The sequence below is a fragment of the Hemitrygon akajei genome, chromosome 7 (genome assembly GCF_048418815.1).
Source record: "Hemitrygon akajei chromosome 7, sHemAka1.3, whole genome shotgun sequence".
Lineage (NCBI taxonomy): Eukaryota > Metazoa > Chordata > Chondrichthyes > Myliobatiformes > Dasyatidae > Hemitrygon > Hemitrygon akajei.
Window position 1 is genome coordinate 177584837 of NC_133130.1, and position 17667 is coordinate 177602503.

General features: G+C 36.2%; 1 protein-coding gene across 3 annotated transcripts in view; it reads left to right on the forward strand.

The window, feature by feature from the left end:
• ak8 (adenylate kinase 8) overlaps window positions 1–17667 on the forward strand; it is a 146020-nt gene that overhangs the window by 58732 nt on the left and 69621 nt on the right. For all 3 annotated transcript variants that reach the window (XM_073052695.1, XM_073052696.1, XM_073052697.1), the window contains 4 exons: window positions 1120–1201; window positions 11381–11452; window positions 13433–13633; window positions 16632–16763. In XM_073052695.1, the coding sequence (XP_072908796.1) occupies window positions 1120–1201; window positions 11381–11452; window positions 13433–13633; window positions 16632–16763 (487 nt within the window). The remainder of the gene's footprint in view (window positions 1–1119; window positions 1202–11380; window positions 11453–13432; window positions 13634–16631; window positions 16764–17667) is intronic.

A 17667-nucleotide genomic window follows, 5' to 3' on the forward strand; every position in this document is an offset into this window, starting at 1 on the left:
ATGAACTGTATGGGCTAATTGGAACTTATATTAATAAGTTCTTTTATACCCTTATTTCTCCATCACTTGTTTCAGCAAGTATCTTTGGTATTGTGAAAAAGCAGCATGATCTTTATCTGTCATGGCTCGGGCATTCTGAACACTGTAATTTTAATAAAGAGTGCTCTAGAGATAATATTTAGTCCTATAAATGTGGATTTTGAAAGAACGTAGTCTGATAATACATTTACATTTACTTTAACAAGGGCATGTGGGAAATGACTATTTCTTGTTCTGTTATAGTATGTAGTCCTAAGAGTAAGTGTTCTATTAGTAAGGTGCTCTCATTTGTAACTAATGAGCCTGAGCATTATGCTGATTGTTTTATTCCTGACTTGACTCTTTAATCCTTTGCTTTTTCCTATTCATCAAACTTTAGTTGAATTTACTTCCCTTTCATTTAAGTAATATAAATGACTTACATATTAGACTGATTCAGCATGATGAGTTTATATTTTACTTGCATCTGAATTTTCAGCGGCAAAATCCACAAGCAAAGGTCTGCTGCAAAACCAATGAAGACATAAAATGACTTACAAAGTGGAGTTTAATTGTAAAAATGCCTTGAAACTTGAAAAACTTTTGCTGAGTTCCACCTGAGAATAGTATATATGATAATCCACTCCACCTGCAAGTTGCTGTAGAGGTCTCTTTGTTCTTGCTTTCTGAAGCTTTTTCCAGTGCCTGCAAAATTAAGTATAGATATCCTATGAAAGAGCTTGGCATATGATGAATTACACAAACTGACATATATCAGAATCAACTTTATTATCACTGACATACGTTGTGAAATTTATTGTTTTGTGTCAGCAGTAGAGTGCAGGACATAAAATTACTATAAGTTACTAAAATAAATAGTGAAATGAGGAATAGCGAGGTAGTGTTCATGAGTTCATGGAACATTCAGAAATCTGATGGTGGAGGGGAAGAAGCTGTTCCAAAAACATTGTGTATATCAAAATAGATATACACCACATGGACTGCTTTAGTTCAAGAAAGCAGTTCCCTGTCATCTTCGCAAGTATCATAAGAGATGGGGAATAAATGAAGACTTGGTATTTTTGTTGTTTGTTATCTCAGGGCTGGGTGCTGGTGGACTTCCCCAGAACACGGGAGCAGGCAATGGCAATACAAGAAATAGGAATTGCACCAGAACATGTTGGTAAGTTGTAAATGAGATGAATATGAGCTTAAAACAAAGTTCTAAGGAGCTGATCTTGGTTGTAGAGCAGTACCGTTTCAGATTGTTTTCATCCAGCCAAAATAATTTAATTCAATATTTTTTTCCAAATTATCTATTAATCTTCAATAGCTTGGATGCATGCTATAATGTTCCATTCTCCCCTGTGAATGTTCTTTCCAAATATCTCTAAGTCAACAAATTATTATTAAAATATAAATCATTATTATGAAATCTAATTTCTGCTAGTTTTTCTACTTAATTGTACACTTTTTTGATGGTGTCATGTCTTTATTAGTTCCTCATGAATTTTAGAAAGCAATGTAAATTTGGATCACTTGTTTCTTCATTACCCAGCTAATGCACAAAACACTAAAAAATAAATCAGAAAATCCTTACCAATTGTGGTGAACTACATATACCTGTCTGGACACGCCCCCTGCTGACTGCTCCTGTGGCTCCTCCCACAGACCCTGGTATAAAGGCGATTGAGGTCTGAGCCCGGCCTCTCTGTCTCCAGGATGTAGTATGGTGGTCAACCACTGCTTGTTCCTTCTTCCAGTCAATAAAAGCCAATATCTCGCCTTTACGTCTCAGAGAGAGTTATTGATGGTGCATCACCAATTAACTGTTCGTTTTGGGTAAAGGCATGTTATTGTAAATATTATCTTTCTACAGACATATTGATAGAATGGAATTCACATATTAACAATCACTTTGTTCTGATTAAGGAGTCTATTGACAAAAATAATAGTTACTGCTGTCTCATTTGAAAGTCAGAAACATAATTACGAAAAAGTAGAGTGAAATTGAATCAGATGGCAGATACATGGAGAAAGAATGGAAACTGGGGTAGAAAACTTCCATATTAGCAGGCAATTTTTGGATATGTGATTAGCCAGAAAGACCAAAAACACAAGAGCACAGGAGTCACCAGGTTCCTTTAGCCAACCCCATCATTCAATATGATCAACATCAACTAGATAAACACCTTATGTAATCTGTAATTTCTCAGCTGTTATTTATACATATGGTGTTCACAAAGTGTGTAACATAACAGTTAGCATAACACTTTACTGTGCCAGAGACACAGGTTCAATTCATACTGCTGTTTGTAAGGAATTTGTACATTCTCCCTGTGAACATGTGGGTTTCCACTGGGTGTTCCAACTTCCTTCCACATTTGAAAGACATATGGATTAGGGTTAGTAAGTTGTGCACATGCTGTGTTGGCACTGGACTCCGTATGATCAATTCCCTATACCCCTCACTTACACAGTCTTTCACTTACTTATATATATTCACCTTCAATATATTTAAAGATATAGCTTCCACTACCTCCAGGGGCACAAAATTCCAGTGACAATAAGAACATAAGACATAGGAGCAGAATTAGGCCATTTGGCCCATCAAGCCTGCTCCACCATTCCATCATGGCTGATTTAATATTTCTCTCAACCCTATTCTCCTGCCTTCTTCCTGTAGCCTTTGGCGCCCTGACTGATCAAGAATCTACCAACCTTAGCTTTAAATATACCCAATGACTTGAACTCCACAAGTCTCTGTGGCAATGAATTTCACAGATTCACTACCCTGTTGCTAAAGAAATTCCTCTTCATCTCTGTTCTAAATGGATGCCCCTCTATTCTAAGGCTGTGCCCTCTGGTCCTAGACCTCCCCACTATAGGAAACATCCTTTCCACATCCACTGTATCTAGGTTTTTCAATATTCAATAGTTTTCAATGAGATCCCACTTCATTCTTCTAAACTCTGATGAGTACAGGCCCAGAGCCATCAAACAGTCTACAAACTTTAACCCTTTCATTCCTAGAATCATCCTTGCAAACCTCCTCTGAACCACCTCCAATACCAGCTTATCTTTTCTTAGAAGAAGGGCCCAAAACTGCTCACAGTACCCCGTGTAGTCTGAACAATGCCCTATAAAGCCTTGGCATTACATCCTTGCTTTTATATTCTAGTCCTCTTGAAATGAATACTAACATTGCATTTGCCTCCCTTACCACCAACTCAACTTGCAAGTTAACCTGTAGGGAATTTCCAAATGCCTTTGAAATTTTTCCCCATTTAGAAAATAGTCTATACCTTTATACTTTCTACCAAAGTGCATGACCATACATTCCTCTACACTCCATTCCATCTGCCACTTCTTTGCCCATTCTCCCAGTCTGTTAAGTCCTTCTGTAGACTTCCTGCTTCCTCAAAACTACCTGCCCCTCTACCTCTCTTTGTATCCTCCACAACTATGGCCACAAAGTTATCAATTTCACCAGCCGAATCATTGACATATAATGTGAAAAGAAGAGGTCTCAACACAGACCCCTGCAAAACACCACTTAGTCATTGGTAGCTAACCAACAAAGGCCCCCTTTATTCTCACACTTTGCCTTCTGCCAAACAGCCAATCTTCTCTTCATGCTTGTATCTTTCCTGTAATACCTTGGGTTCTTGTTCAGCTACCTCATATGCAGCACCTTCTTAAAGGTATTCTGAAAATCAAAATAAACAACATCCACAGACTCTCCTTTGTCTATCCTGCTTGTTATTTCCTCAAAGAGATTTGTCAGGAAAGATTCCCCTTAAGGAAATCATGCTGTTTGACCTATTTTATCATGTGCCTCCAGATAGCCTGATCCCTCATCCTTAATAATGAGTGCCAACATCTTCCCAACCACTGAAGGCAGACTAACTGGCCTATAATTTCCTTTCTTCTGCCTCCCTCCCTTTTTAAAGAGTAGAGTGGCATTTGAATTTCAAGTCCTCTGGAACTATTCCAAAATCTACTGATTCTTGAATGATCATTACTAATGCCTTCACAATCTCTTCAGCTACCTCCTTCAGAACCTTGATATGTAGTCCATCTGGTCCAGGTGACCTATACCTTGAAGCCTTTCAGCTTCTCTAGCACTTCTCCTTAGTAAGAGCAACTAAATTCACTTCTGCTCCTTGACACTTGAATTTCTGGCATAGTTCTGTCTTCTACAGTGGAGACTGATGCAAAATACTTATCAAGTTCATCGGCCATTTCTTTGCTTCCCTCCCCCCATTATTACCTCTGCAGTATCATTTTTCAGCCGTCTGATATCCATTCTTTAAATCCACTTTTGGTATCTTCTTTTATATTATTGGTTGGCTGACCTTCATATTTAATCTTTTCTCTCTTTATGGCTTTTAGTTGCCTTCTGTTGTTTTTTTTTTAAAAAGTTTCCCAATTGTCTAACTTCACAGTAATTTTTGCTACATTATATGACCTCTCTTTTGCTTTTATGCTATCTTTGACTTCTCCTGTCAGCTACAGTTGTGTCATCCTCTCTTTAGAATACTACTTCTTTGGGATGTATCTATTCTGTGCATTCAAAATTGTTCCCAGAAACTCCAGCTATTGCTGTTCTGCTGTCACCCTGGCTCATGTTCCCTTCCAATCAACTTTAGCCATTCCTTTTACTCCACTGTAATACTAAAATGTCTGACTTTAGCTTCTCCCTCTCATGTTGCAAGGTTATTCTAGCATATTATGCTCACTGTCCTCTAAGGATTCCTTTAACTTAAAATCTCTAATCAGATTTGGTTGATAACACAACACTCAGTCTAGAATTGACATTCTTGTGGGCTCAGCCACAAGCTGCTCTAAAAAGGCATCTTGTAGACATTCCACAAATTCCCTCTCCTGGGATCCAGCACCATCCTGATTTTCCCAATCTACCTGCATATTGTATTGCCCTTTTTACATGCCTTTTCTATCTCCCATTGTGATTTGTATATCATATCCCAGGTACTGTTTGGAGACCTGTGTATAATTCCCATCAGGGTCTTTTCAGTTTCTTAACTCTACCTCCAAAGATCCTATATCTTTCAATCCTGTGTCACCTCTTTCTAAGGATTTGTTTTCATTTTTACCAGCAGAACCACCCATGTCCTCTAGAGATTTACTACCCTCTGAGAAAAGAAATTACTCTGCACTGCAGTTTTAAGTGACCAGCCCCAATCAGGACACCTTTTAAAAGAAGCAGTTAATTAGTTTTAAAATATTTTCCTTTGTGAAAATACTGTCTGCGTGTGACTCCTGGCAGCAGAATGTGGAAATTGCACCTACCTCATCAGCACTAGAAAGTGCACTGTCCATTGCAGCTTAAGCACAGTGGCATAAGCCAACCATGGAGAGAGAATACTAGGAGGTGGTCAGGTGAAAATGCCCAAGGAAAACAGGGAAAACTGCTCCCTACTCTCACATGATGGTCAAGACATTATGAATGGGCACATACTACAGGTACATGCAGTGATAATATGCATTTGGAACTTTGCAATTTGTAGAACAGCAAAACTTTGCAGAAAACTGAACTCTAATGTCACAAAAATTCATATTACCAATTAGATTTAGTTGCTCTTTTGACCAAGGAGTTAAAAATGACAATCATGGCAGTCTATTTTATACCCAATCCACTGTCCTAAACATTCATTCTCTGAACCACTGACAAACAGTGGTTGCAGTGTGTGTCATCTGCAAAAAACACTATGGTTCCACGCCCAAGTTCCTCCAATAGCACTTTGCACCAAGAAGGTCAAAAGCAGCAAGTGCTTTGGACACCACTACCTACATGTTCTCTTCCACAATCTTCAGCTTGGGAAAATATTGCTGCTGCTTCACTGTTGCTTGAACTGCTTTCCCAACAGTACCATGGAAGCACCATCTTTTCTAATGGTTAGCATTGAACAATTGATGCTGGCCTTGCCAACACCATCTGATCCTGAAAAATGTAGAGGTTGAAAAAATTAATGCAATGTTTTCAGACCTTTTGAAACATTATGTTTGATCTTCCTACAGACAATGTGTTTAGTAACTATGTACATTTTATTTTCTCTAGCTTAAACAAATCAATGATAGAAATTACCATAAGATATAGGAGCAGAATTATGCCATTTGCCCCATTGAGTCTGCTCCGTCATTTCCTCATGGCTGATCCATTTTTCCTCTCAGCCCCAATCTCCTGCCATCTCCCTATATCCCACCATGCCCTGATCAATCAAAAATCTATCAACCTCTGCCTTAAATATACATAAAGACTTGGCCTCCACAGCTGCCTGTGACAACAAATTCCACAAATTCACCACTCTCTGGCTAAAAACTATGTGAATTAATTATGATATCTCTGATGGTTGAATGAAAATAATTTTTCTTAATTTTTAGGTATTTTCTGTTCAGTAATTTCTCAGCGATCAGAATGTTTTTTTTCTTTGTATTCAACGAAAAATGTAGTGGAAGCTGGAAATTTTGATCTAATGCATTCCAGGCTTCAAAGAAACCCATATTACATTAATTCAACATTGCCATTTCCCACCTTGATTGTCCTTATGGTTTATTTGATTGTGACCGACTAGTTAGTGTCAGTGCACTGAATTTGGAGCCAGTTTTGTGGAACTTGTGACTGTCGGAAATTGGCTTGAGACTGCTCAGACTGATTTCATTTAGGACCCTTAACAGCTGTCAGAGACTTTCATCCCATCTGTCTGGAGCTGAATTTAAAGCTGGGCCAGTGTTAAAACCAAAGAGTATCAAGCGGTCTGCTGGACAATGCCTTTGATTTAACCTCTGAAACTCTGCAGAATCATTTGTGTTTATTTAAATATAAACATTGTGTCTACTTAGTGATTTGATGAAATTAAGTTTGGTGATGTCCCTTGAGGTGATAATTCAAGGAATTCCTATATACTGATTGAGGAATAGGAATGAGGAAAGCTGAAAATCCACAGGGAAGTCAATATATGAAAAAATTAATGATCTCTAGGAAGTCTAAGCATGATCAGGGAACACTGAGTTATAAATATTGCATTCTAAGCTTGGATTAAATTGATTCCCACCATGAATGCCAGTAAGAAAAAAAAATCTTACAAAAGAAGGAGCAAATGTATTCTTTGTTCTTGGTGTGTTTGCACTTCCATATTCAGTAAAATGTACAAGAAAAACAATGCGACCTATGGCGGTGTACAGGTAGAGTCTGATTTATTATAGGTTGAACCATATTGTACACTTAATCAGTCCAATCCAAACAGTTATCTATTTATAAGTCTATGTGAGCATCCCAGTCCTGCTGGAGCCATCAGATTTCATTTCTTCTCAATGGTATTACAAATATACAATTCATTATTGCATTTCAATTAGAACAAAATTAACCTGACATGAAAAACAATATTAAATTATTAATACCTAGAAATTCATCCACTGCTGAGGCACTTAACTATCTAGTATGTAGTCACATCAGTACATTGTGCTTAGTCTCTAAAATTCAATTAACTAATTTCAATGCAACTCATTTTGGAGGCAGAGTAAAATGTGCTGATACGGCCATACAGTTGCCCAGTGGAGCTGTTGAGAGTTAATTTGTTGCCGTATTTTAATTGTGAGCGTGATGCTGATCTTTGGTTTTTACTATTTAATCTTGCAAATTCTCCAAGTCTTAACAATTGCTAGAAGAATAAGAACTCTTCTTAACAATTACAACATTGAAATTTAATTAATTGCATAACAAATTTGGATATTAACTTTAGCTTATATTGGTCAGAATACAAAATATTAGTTAGGAAAATTACACAGTGGAAGCCAAGATATATTGAGAAAAATAATTAGATTATGATTGTCCTTACAAATCCCTAACTAATTAAAGTCCATTTCATTACTGATAAGTATATCATGTAATTATCATAGTTCAAGAATTCAACAAGTTTAAAAAACATCTTTGAAGACTCTGTTATTGACTGAGAAGTTTCAAAGGAAAATAAAGCTTTGCCTAACTCCTAATAAACAGAATAATAGATTATTGCATCTTGCATTGATTTTTTCCACTCAGTAGGTGAATTTTAAAAGAGGGGAATTTTTGCAGATCAGATGTAACACAAGACTCAATTACACGATTGGTAAGAATACTTTATAATATCCTGTCTCTATGGAAAATCATGGGGATGCACACTCAAATTCGTGATAACTTTTCCCTGTGGATGAGGTTGCAAGTTTGTTATGTTTTTATTTTTCTATCCTAGAGTATCTGAAAAACATTTTGATCTACCTCCAGGAAATAATGTATTTTCAAATTCAGTCGTGCTTTTATTATCTTTTATTTCTATTATATGCTGTGACCCCTTCTCTCATTAATCCAACTATACAAATGGCAAGTAAAATTAAGTTACAAAGCAAATTATACTATAGATCATTCTCAAAAGCTCCAGTGTTCTAGGAACTAAAGGAAAAGAGTGGCATCTCCACTTTACAATTCACCACAATATTTAAGACAAACATATGATCATGAAAATCGACATCCAGCAAGAGCCTTGTACATTGCATCCGAACACTGAATTTCTTGCTGAATTTTGACCTTAATCCTGCTATCAGCATTCAGATTCACTGAAACATGTGGGTTGTCATCATATGAATCTACAAGTACTTTTGTAAAGTAGCATTCATGTCCTGCACCCAGGAATATTATGTGCAGTTCTGGTCACCAGGGTGTAATTAAGCTAGAGAGAGTGCAGACAAGGATGTTGCCAGCACTAGTGGGCTCAAGTCATGAGGAGAAACTACGTACATAGGCTGGAATTGTTTTTCCAGTACTGAAGGAGGTTGAAGAATGGCCTTACAGAAGTTTATAAAATCATAAAGGGGATGGCTGCAATTATTGATTCAGTAAGTTTAAGGTGCTGTTAGGGCATATTCTGGATATAGGGTATAGAGCAAATATTAAAATAGAACATAGAATAGTACAGCACATTACAGGCCCTTTGGCCCACAATGTTGTGCTGACCCTTAAATCCTGCCTCCCATATAACCCGCCCACCTTAAATTCCTCCATATACCTGTCCAGTAGTTTCTTAAATTTCACTAGTGTATCTGCCTCCACCACTGACTCAAGCGGTGCATTCCACACACCAACCACTCTCTGAGTAAAAAAACCTTCCTCTAATATCCCCCTTGAACTTTCCACCCCTTACCTTAAAACCATGGCCTCTTGTATTGAGCAGTTGTGCCCTGGGGAAGAGGTGCTGGCTGTCCGCTCTATCTATTCCTCTTAATACCTTGTATACCTCTATCATGCCTCCTCTCATCCTCCTTCTCTCCAAAGAGTAAAGCCCTAGCTCCCTTAATCTCTGATCATAATCCATACTCTCTAAACCAGGCAGCATCCTGGTAAATCTCCTCTGTACCCTTTCTAATGCTTCCACATCCTTCCTATAGTGAGGTGACCAGAACTGGACACAGTACTCCAAGTGTGGCCTAACCAGAGTTTTACAGAGCTTTTAATTTTTAATATTAATTTCAGCAACTAATTTTCACTCCTGAATATGGATTGTGGATTGAATTCAAAACATAGATCAGAACAGAAAATTGCAGACAACTAAACATCCACTTAAGTGTAGGTCTGTAGTCTAGTGTAGCTTTCTCTGTGGGTTTTTTTATTACGTAGTTCAGTCTAGTTTTTTGTACTGTGTCATGTAACACCATGGTCCTGAAAAACATTGTCTCATTTTTACAATGCACTGTACCAGCAGTTATGGTCAAAATGACAATAAAAGTTGACTTGACTTGATTTAACTGATATATGTCTGCTTATGCATGAATGCAATCAACAGCCCATTGTATGAATAGGACCTAGAGACAGGTTCATGGATTAGAGGGATGATATGAACTAAATGCAGATAAAGAGGACAGCCTCAAGAAGATACCTCGATTGAGGCAAAGCTTTATGTTGCTTTGAAACTTCTCATTCAATAACAAATCCTTGAAAAAAACTCCTTGCATTCTTTGAATTGTGATAGTTACATAAAATACTCATCTGTATTGAAATGAAGTTGGACAAGTTGATCTGAAAGGCCTGATTCATGCTGAATAACTCTAAAACATGGTTGGTGAAATAATTTAGAAATAAAAAAAGAAATAGGTTGAAGGCAATAATTCAATTAAAGGTTCCAATGTGATTGGGGTGGTATTGATCAAAGTTAATGAAAAGATAACTTCACTCAGGTGAATTGAAACTAATTAATTTGCTCTGTTGATTTGCTAAAATTATACAGGAGACAGCAATATAGCTACTTAAAAACTAGCCAGGTCCATTTAATGATATCATCAACAAAATTCATCTAATTGATTTTTTGTGCAAGTTATCCTCACTCATTAAATTTTGTTTTTTATCTAGTTAATGAGCTGTGCCTTGTTTGTCCAGAATATAACACTGAAATGTTCTACTATTCATGTAATACGTCTTTTTCATTGGCCACTCAAAGATGAACAAATTGAAATTTATTAGCATTGCTCCTCCAGACATTCTCAGCCTTATTTTTCCAACTGCAGTAATGCTTCCCTTATGGTAATGATATAAGCATAATAACACTAACTCATTCCTTCTGTCTTATGTAAAATTGAAGCATAATTTGGCAACTACTGTCAGATTAGAATTTTCAAACTTCATTGAACCATATGTAGTAAATCAAGAAGCTTATATAATGATATATTGTCTGGGTTTACATATACCCTCAATGTAGTATTAAAATTCTCAGTGGTCTAGCTTTCCCTAGATTCACCATATATATTTTGAAAACTTGAAAGTTCAAATGGTAAGCAATATTTGCTCTCATATTCAGTACCAGAGGTGACTACCATATTAGAGAAAACTCCAGCATTAGCTCCAGGATTCATACTTAAAACATGTGATGATCTATTGCTGTTTTTAACCATTTCCATTGGTTCTACCCATATATTTAAAGAGTGGTTGCCACTTCTATTCCAACTCAGAAGAGGTTAATTACCTAGCAGACTTGAACTGCCCATATGGAGTCTGCTGAGTGTGTAATTTTAAAGTTGGCCTAAAAATTAATGCTTACAATTAATATAAAATAATCTTGGTTTAGGCTGGTGCATGTAGAATGGCAATCTGTAAATGTTAGTCCTTGGAAGTTTCAGAACAAATTTTTCTTCTATGTTACAAACCTGCTCACTTTGTCCTGACGAAGGGTCTCAGCCCAAAACGTTGACTGTACTTCTTCCTATAGATGCTGCCTGGCCCGCTGCGTTCCACCAGTACTTTGTGTGTGTTGCACTTTGTTAGTGTTTACTTGATTAATGACCTCATGTAATTCAACTACATTTCTTTTACCTTTAGTCATACTTGATGCTCCTGATACTGTGCTAATTGAGAGAAATTTGGGGAAAAGAATTGACCCAGTCACCAAAGGTAATATGGTACTTAATTGTTAACTCTCATACATCTATAACCAGATCCAAAATTTTAATTGTTTCTTCTCTTACCCTCCATATCTCATTTAAACTGCATTATTTCAACCTTAGAACCCTCAATTTTCTATGAAAAAACATTAATTGTTCTATTTGTCTTCTGATATATTGTAATTAATAGTATATTCAATGGCATTTTTGCAAAAATCTTACAAGGACCATTAGAAGTATTTTCATGTTAGGATAAGAAAATTTATAATGATGTTGTTAGCCCTAATGTGGTGGAGGTGTCTAGTTCATTACACCTTGGGGAAAAGGAGACTAAAAAAAACGCAGAAACATAGAAAACCTACAGCACAATACAGGGCCTTTGGCCCACAAAGTTGTGCCGTACATGTCCCTACCTGAGAAATTACTAAGCTTATCTATAGCCCTCTATTTTTTTAAGCTCCATGTACGTATCCAAAAGCCTCTTAAAAGACCCTATCATATCCACCTCCACCACTGTTGTTGGCAGCCCATTCCATGCACTCACCCCTCTGAGTAAAAAGCTTACCCCTGACATCTCCTCTGTACCTACTCCCCAGCACCTTAAACCTGTGTCCTCTTGTGGCAACTGTTTCAGTCCTGAGAAAAAGCCTCTGACAATCCACATGATCAATGCCTCTCATCATCTTATACACCTCTATCAGGTCACCCCTCATCCTCCACCACTCCAAGGAGAAACGGCCGAGTTCACTCAACCTATTCTCATAAGGCATGCTCCCTAATCTAGGCAACATCCTTGTAAATCTCCTCTGCACCCTCTCCATGGCTTCCACATACTTCCTGTAGTCAGGCGACCAGAACTAAGCACAGTACTCCAAGTGGGGTCTGACCAGGGTCCTATATAGCTGCAACATTACCTCTCAGCTCCTAAATTCAATTCCATGATCGATGAAGGCCAGTACACCGTACGCCTTCATCAATGTAGTTAGTTTGCTGTTTATATTAACCTGTTATCACCGAGTATCACAAGAGAACATTATCTAATATATGGAGCTTAGTTTCAGTTTTTGATTAGCTGTAAATATTATTATCACCGCTGCCTACCAATTGTTCTAGAACTAACTTCCATGCAGAGATGATTTTTTCTCTATAGTGCTCACAGTTTCACAGCAACCCTTCAGTCCAATTTCAGTTCCGCCCAAAGTTCTAGTCAAGTAATTATATGTTTTATGAACAATGGCTGTGGCACTTTATTCACTCACTTCAATAAAGATTTCTTCGTCTTGCCTTGCTGTTTATCCTGCATGGTCTAGTGTTGAAACACCAACGCTCTTGCTAACCTGTCTGTCCTAGCTTAGCCATGGGTTCACATTGGGAATTACTCAAGCTTCTATTCCTTATCCTCCCGGTATCCCAGTATTATTGCCCATACTTTCTTTAAAATAAGTAAGCATGTTCTTCATTGTCTCCAGTTTATTTTGTTAGAAGTAGATTTGCATTTGTTATGATCCTAATTTCTAATCTTTTACTGTTCTTTTTATTTTTGTAAAATCCTCTCTTTAACAGATTTTCATTGTTCCACAATGATATTTATGACATCAGATATTCATGTGCATTCGACACCATTGCATCAAAATTAAATTGAATTGAAATATTTTCAAAATTTGGAGAGTAATTGGTCATTTTTGAATGTATAATTTTAATCACTAACATTCAAAGCTGGTGGAATAAAATATTCTATGATCCTATAAGTATCTTAATAGTACTTTTTCTAGTGTTCATTCATTTCAAATGCTGTACGTTTGCCAATTTAATTGATCAGGAAGAAGTATTTGTGATTGAAGAATAGGAAAAATTACTGAAGTATTTTGACAAATCTGTTAACATTTATAACTAAAGAACAGAGTGCTATGGTTTTTTAAACAAAGTTGTTGATTCTTGATTTCAAATTTGATGCAAGCTTTGGATTTTTATCTTTGCTTCTCTACTTTAGAAATATATCATACAATTTTCAACTGGCCAACATCAACCAAGATACAGAATCGTCTGGAGAAACCTCCCGAGATAACTGAGGAAGAAACTGTAAAAAGATTATTGGAGTACCGCCGAGTCAGTCATGGGGTACTGAATAGCTACAGTAAAATATACCATATCATTAATGCTGATCAGCCTAGTGTTGATGTCTTTTCACAGGGTAAGTAATATCACATGAATTACTTAATTGTAAGCAAAATTGCTAAGTTATCATGATAGCTGCCATTTTGGTCGCAAGAGATATCATGGGTACATCCATTTGTTACATATTGTCGTATTTCTGGGAATTGATTTGCTAACAGTCAGGTTAGCAAGAGTGTTGGTGTTTCAACACTAGACCATGCAGGATAAGCAGCAAGGCGAGATGAAGAAATCTCTATTGAAGTGAGTGAATAAAGTGCCACAGCCATTGGCTAAGAAGTGATTCCCTGGGATATCAATCTAATAGTCACCTACACTGATTTCCAATAGCATTGATGACCAAAAAAGTATAAAAATGTCTTGTTTTTCAATAAACAGATAAAATACATGATTGCACATAAATATGTAATACCTTTTCAAGAGTATTACCCATAAAGATACATTTGACACAGTAATCCTATTCTTCTGTGTTAAGAAGGAAATAACTCATCCTGTGATTTTTTTTAAATTCATGTGGCAGAAGATCATGTAGGCACAGATTACTCTTCCTTCCAGAAACTTAGGGATATGACCAAGTAACAGCAGACTGTGAAACAAGATATACTTAGCCATTCAAAATATTGCTTTGTATTTTAATTCAGTAGACCAGGTGCCTTTTAAAAATGCACCTCTTAAAATCAGATCATATTCTTTGCATTCCTTATGATTTTTAAATTGACAAAATTAAATCCTGTACAAAGTGAGTGTACAGGATGTACACCAACATTGCAACTTAGATGTATTTTTCTGGTTAGGATCACAGTGCCGTGATGCTGGACATTCCTGTCTATCACTCATTTATTTATTTAGTTCGGACAGGAATTTTTAATGATTAGTAGCCAACCATCACTTATTCACACTCCCTTATTAGTAATACCAATTAATAATTAATCCATTAAATATACCACAACTAAAGGTTCTAAGACCAAAATTATAAGATGAATGATACTGACTGATTGACACCATTAGGCATATTACAAAAATATATTTTGAAAATAACTTTTTAACAAATTGGCATTTTCTAAAAATTGGCATTTATGAAATTATAATTTAACTATGATAGAGTTCTTGTGCAAACTGAGCATATTAATTATGAAAGAGAGGTAATTAAGTTCAGGGTTTTAATATGTTACTGTCATATATCACAGCATAGGGTCACAGTACAATGGTAGATCAGATCTCAAAATTTCTAGTACTTTATTTTATAACAGATGCCAAAATCTGCTTAATAATGGTTTATTTAAGTTTTATATCAAATTCCAGCAAACACTGCATTTGTTGTTACATATGGATTTCTACCATTGAATAGGGAATTATAATATGTTTAAGGAACAAATAGAATTCATTCTGTTTTAAGATTACTTTGAATTATATGGATACTATCATGTTGTCAGCCTAATAGGATATATTTTGTAATTTGTTAACTTATTTGTGGTACTATTACAGTACTTTGTGTTGTGTGTGAGTTATATATACTGTGTTGTGGACCTTGGCCTGGAGGAACGTTGTCTTGTTAGGCTGTATACGGTTGAATGTCAATAAACTTGAACTGTACTGTTACAAGCTTTTTTTTATTTTACAAAGAAACAAAAACTTGTACTTAATAAGTCAAAATCTCACAAACCATGCAAATCCAATAATTATAAGCACAGTCAGATAATTTATTTGTAACTGCATACCCAACGATAGTGCACTGTACCCAGCAACTCTGACAATATTTTCCAATGTAGAAATAAATAATAATAAATCATAAAAAATTTCAGAAAAATGGGGACATTTTGTCCATCCTCCAATATCTTCAAACTCATCATTCAAGAGTTGAATAACTTGATGTAATGAGGACAGCAGAAGTCAAGAGAAGGATTAGGTTACCCTCGTACCATGGTCTTTTGCTTCCATGTGCTGAAGTTTCATTCAACAACCTGATCAGTTAAACATTAGACAAAGTACTCAAATAATAATAGTAAATGTAATCTGAAAATGAAAACTAAATCTATATGTGTGTGTTTCATTATGAAATATATACTAATACTACTCAGAGAACAATAATAAAAGTTAGCAATGCTACATAAAGTCTACTGATCATGTCTATGTTTTTTTTTGGAAATAGGTGTCCATTACCCACCTTAATATTTGCAGCCGTATTAGACTACTGAACTTTTCATATTCCTATTTACCAATGGAAAACTTCCAATGAACATTAACATGAAAATTTAATATTGTTTTCTAAATTTTAGTTCTGCTTTTCAGCATATATTGTACTAAGTGGAGTGAAAGGAGCATATAAAGGACATTGGAAAAAAAGTTGAATTTCCCCATGGGGATGAATAAAGTATCTATCTATCTATCTATCTATCTAATATATGTTAATTCAGTGCCCATGCAGGATGATTTTACATGTACTGCAAAGTCAAACTTGTCAGAGTATGCTTGATTTCCCCTCTTGCTGTGATTACTTTAATGGATTGTAGTTTTCAAGCACTTTACTCCTGGATAGTCCAAGCAGAACATAATCACAGTATGATAGGACTATTTGATTTGTAATATGATTTTAAACAAAATATTGTAATATTAATTATAAACTTATCTGACCATTAATGAACTTTCATTCTGTAAAATAGTGTAAACCATTAGTAGTCACTGATCCATATACGTGAATATTTGTATTTTATTCAATGAAATTAATTCATAAATTGAAAGAAGTATAAAATTCTATTTGAAACTTATTTTTGAAGCTTAATGCTTTCTGCTCGTGCACTGCAGGCTTTCTACATTTTGCAACTGTGAAAGCTAATCAGCAGGGAATCATTACATCTAATTACTCTGCAGATAATTACTACAAATGGGGCGGAGGGAAGGAGGAATCCCCTACAAATGGGGCTTAACAAGATTCATACTGCATGAGCTTCTGGCCTTCTAGTATTATTAATGTTCAGGGTTGTATCTGATTATTTTTTTATGATTATCATTCTCCACAGTTCTGAGCCATGTCCAAAGCCGGCATCAATCCATTGCCCCCTTTACACCAAGAATCATTCTCCATGGACCCCCCGGCAGTGGTAGAAGCCTGCAGGCAGAAATGATTGCTGAAAAATACAGGATTGTTAACGGTGAGTGGTAACTCAGTCAGACTTTTTGTCTTTATTGAACTCTTGTCTCTTCCTGTTTCTGTCTTGTATAAATAGGTTGCTTTAAAACTTTACAATTTGTTTGTGAGTATATGATAAATTCATTGACCTGTTTATATTACAATAATGCCTCCTGAAGCAGCAAAGCAGAACAGGTCAATATTTCCATGTACCATTTTCCATGTCATTTTTATATATACATGTAGCATATATACACTCAGTGGTCACTTTATTAGGTACCTCCTGTACACATGTGGTTATTTGAGTTACTGTTGCCTTCCTGTCAGCTTGAAACAGACTGGTCATCCTCCTCTGACCTCTCTCATTCACAAAGTGTTTTGCCCACAGAACCACCGCTCACTGGAGTTTTTTTTGTTTTTCACACCATTCTCTGTAAACTCTAAAGACTGTTGTGTGTGAAAATCCCAGGAGATCAGGAGTTTCTGAGATACTCAGACTGCCCCATCTGGCACCAACAATCATTCCACAGTCAAAGTCACAATTGGATAAGCTAGGTTTATTCTTACTGGAATGAAGGATGCTGTGTGGTGATTTTACAGAGGTTTATAACATGGTGAAAGTCATAAATAAAATATATAGTCAGAGTATTTTTTTTCCAGGACAGGAGAGTGTTTAAGGGCATAGATTTAAAGAGGAGAAATTTAAAGAAGATCTGAGGGTTAAGTTTCTCACACAGAGGATGGTGGTTTCCTGGAAGAAGCTGCTTGTGGAGTTGTTAGAAGCAGATGCAATTACAATGTTTAAAAAGCATTTGGACTGGTACTTAGATAAGAGGGATACAGCCCTAATGCAGGCAAGTGTGATTAGAGTACATCGGGGTTCCCAAAGTGGGGTCCACAGACCCCTTGATTAATGGTTTTGGTCC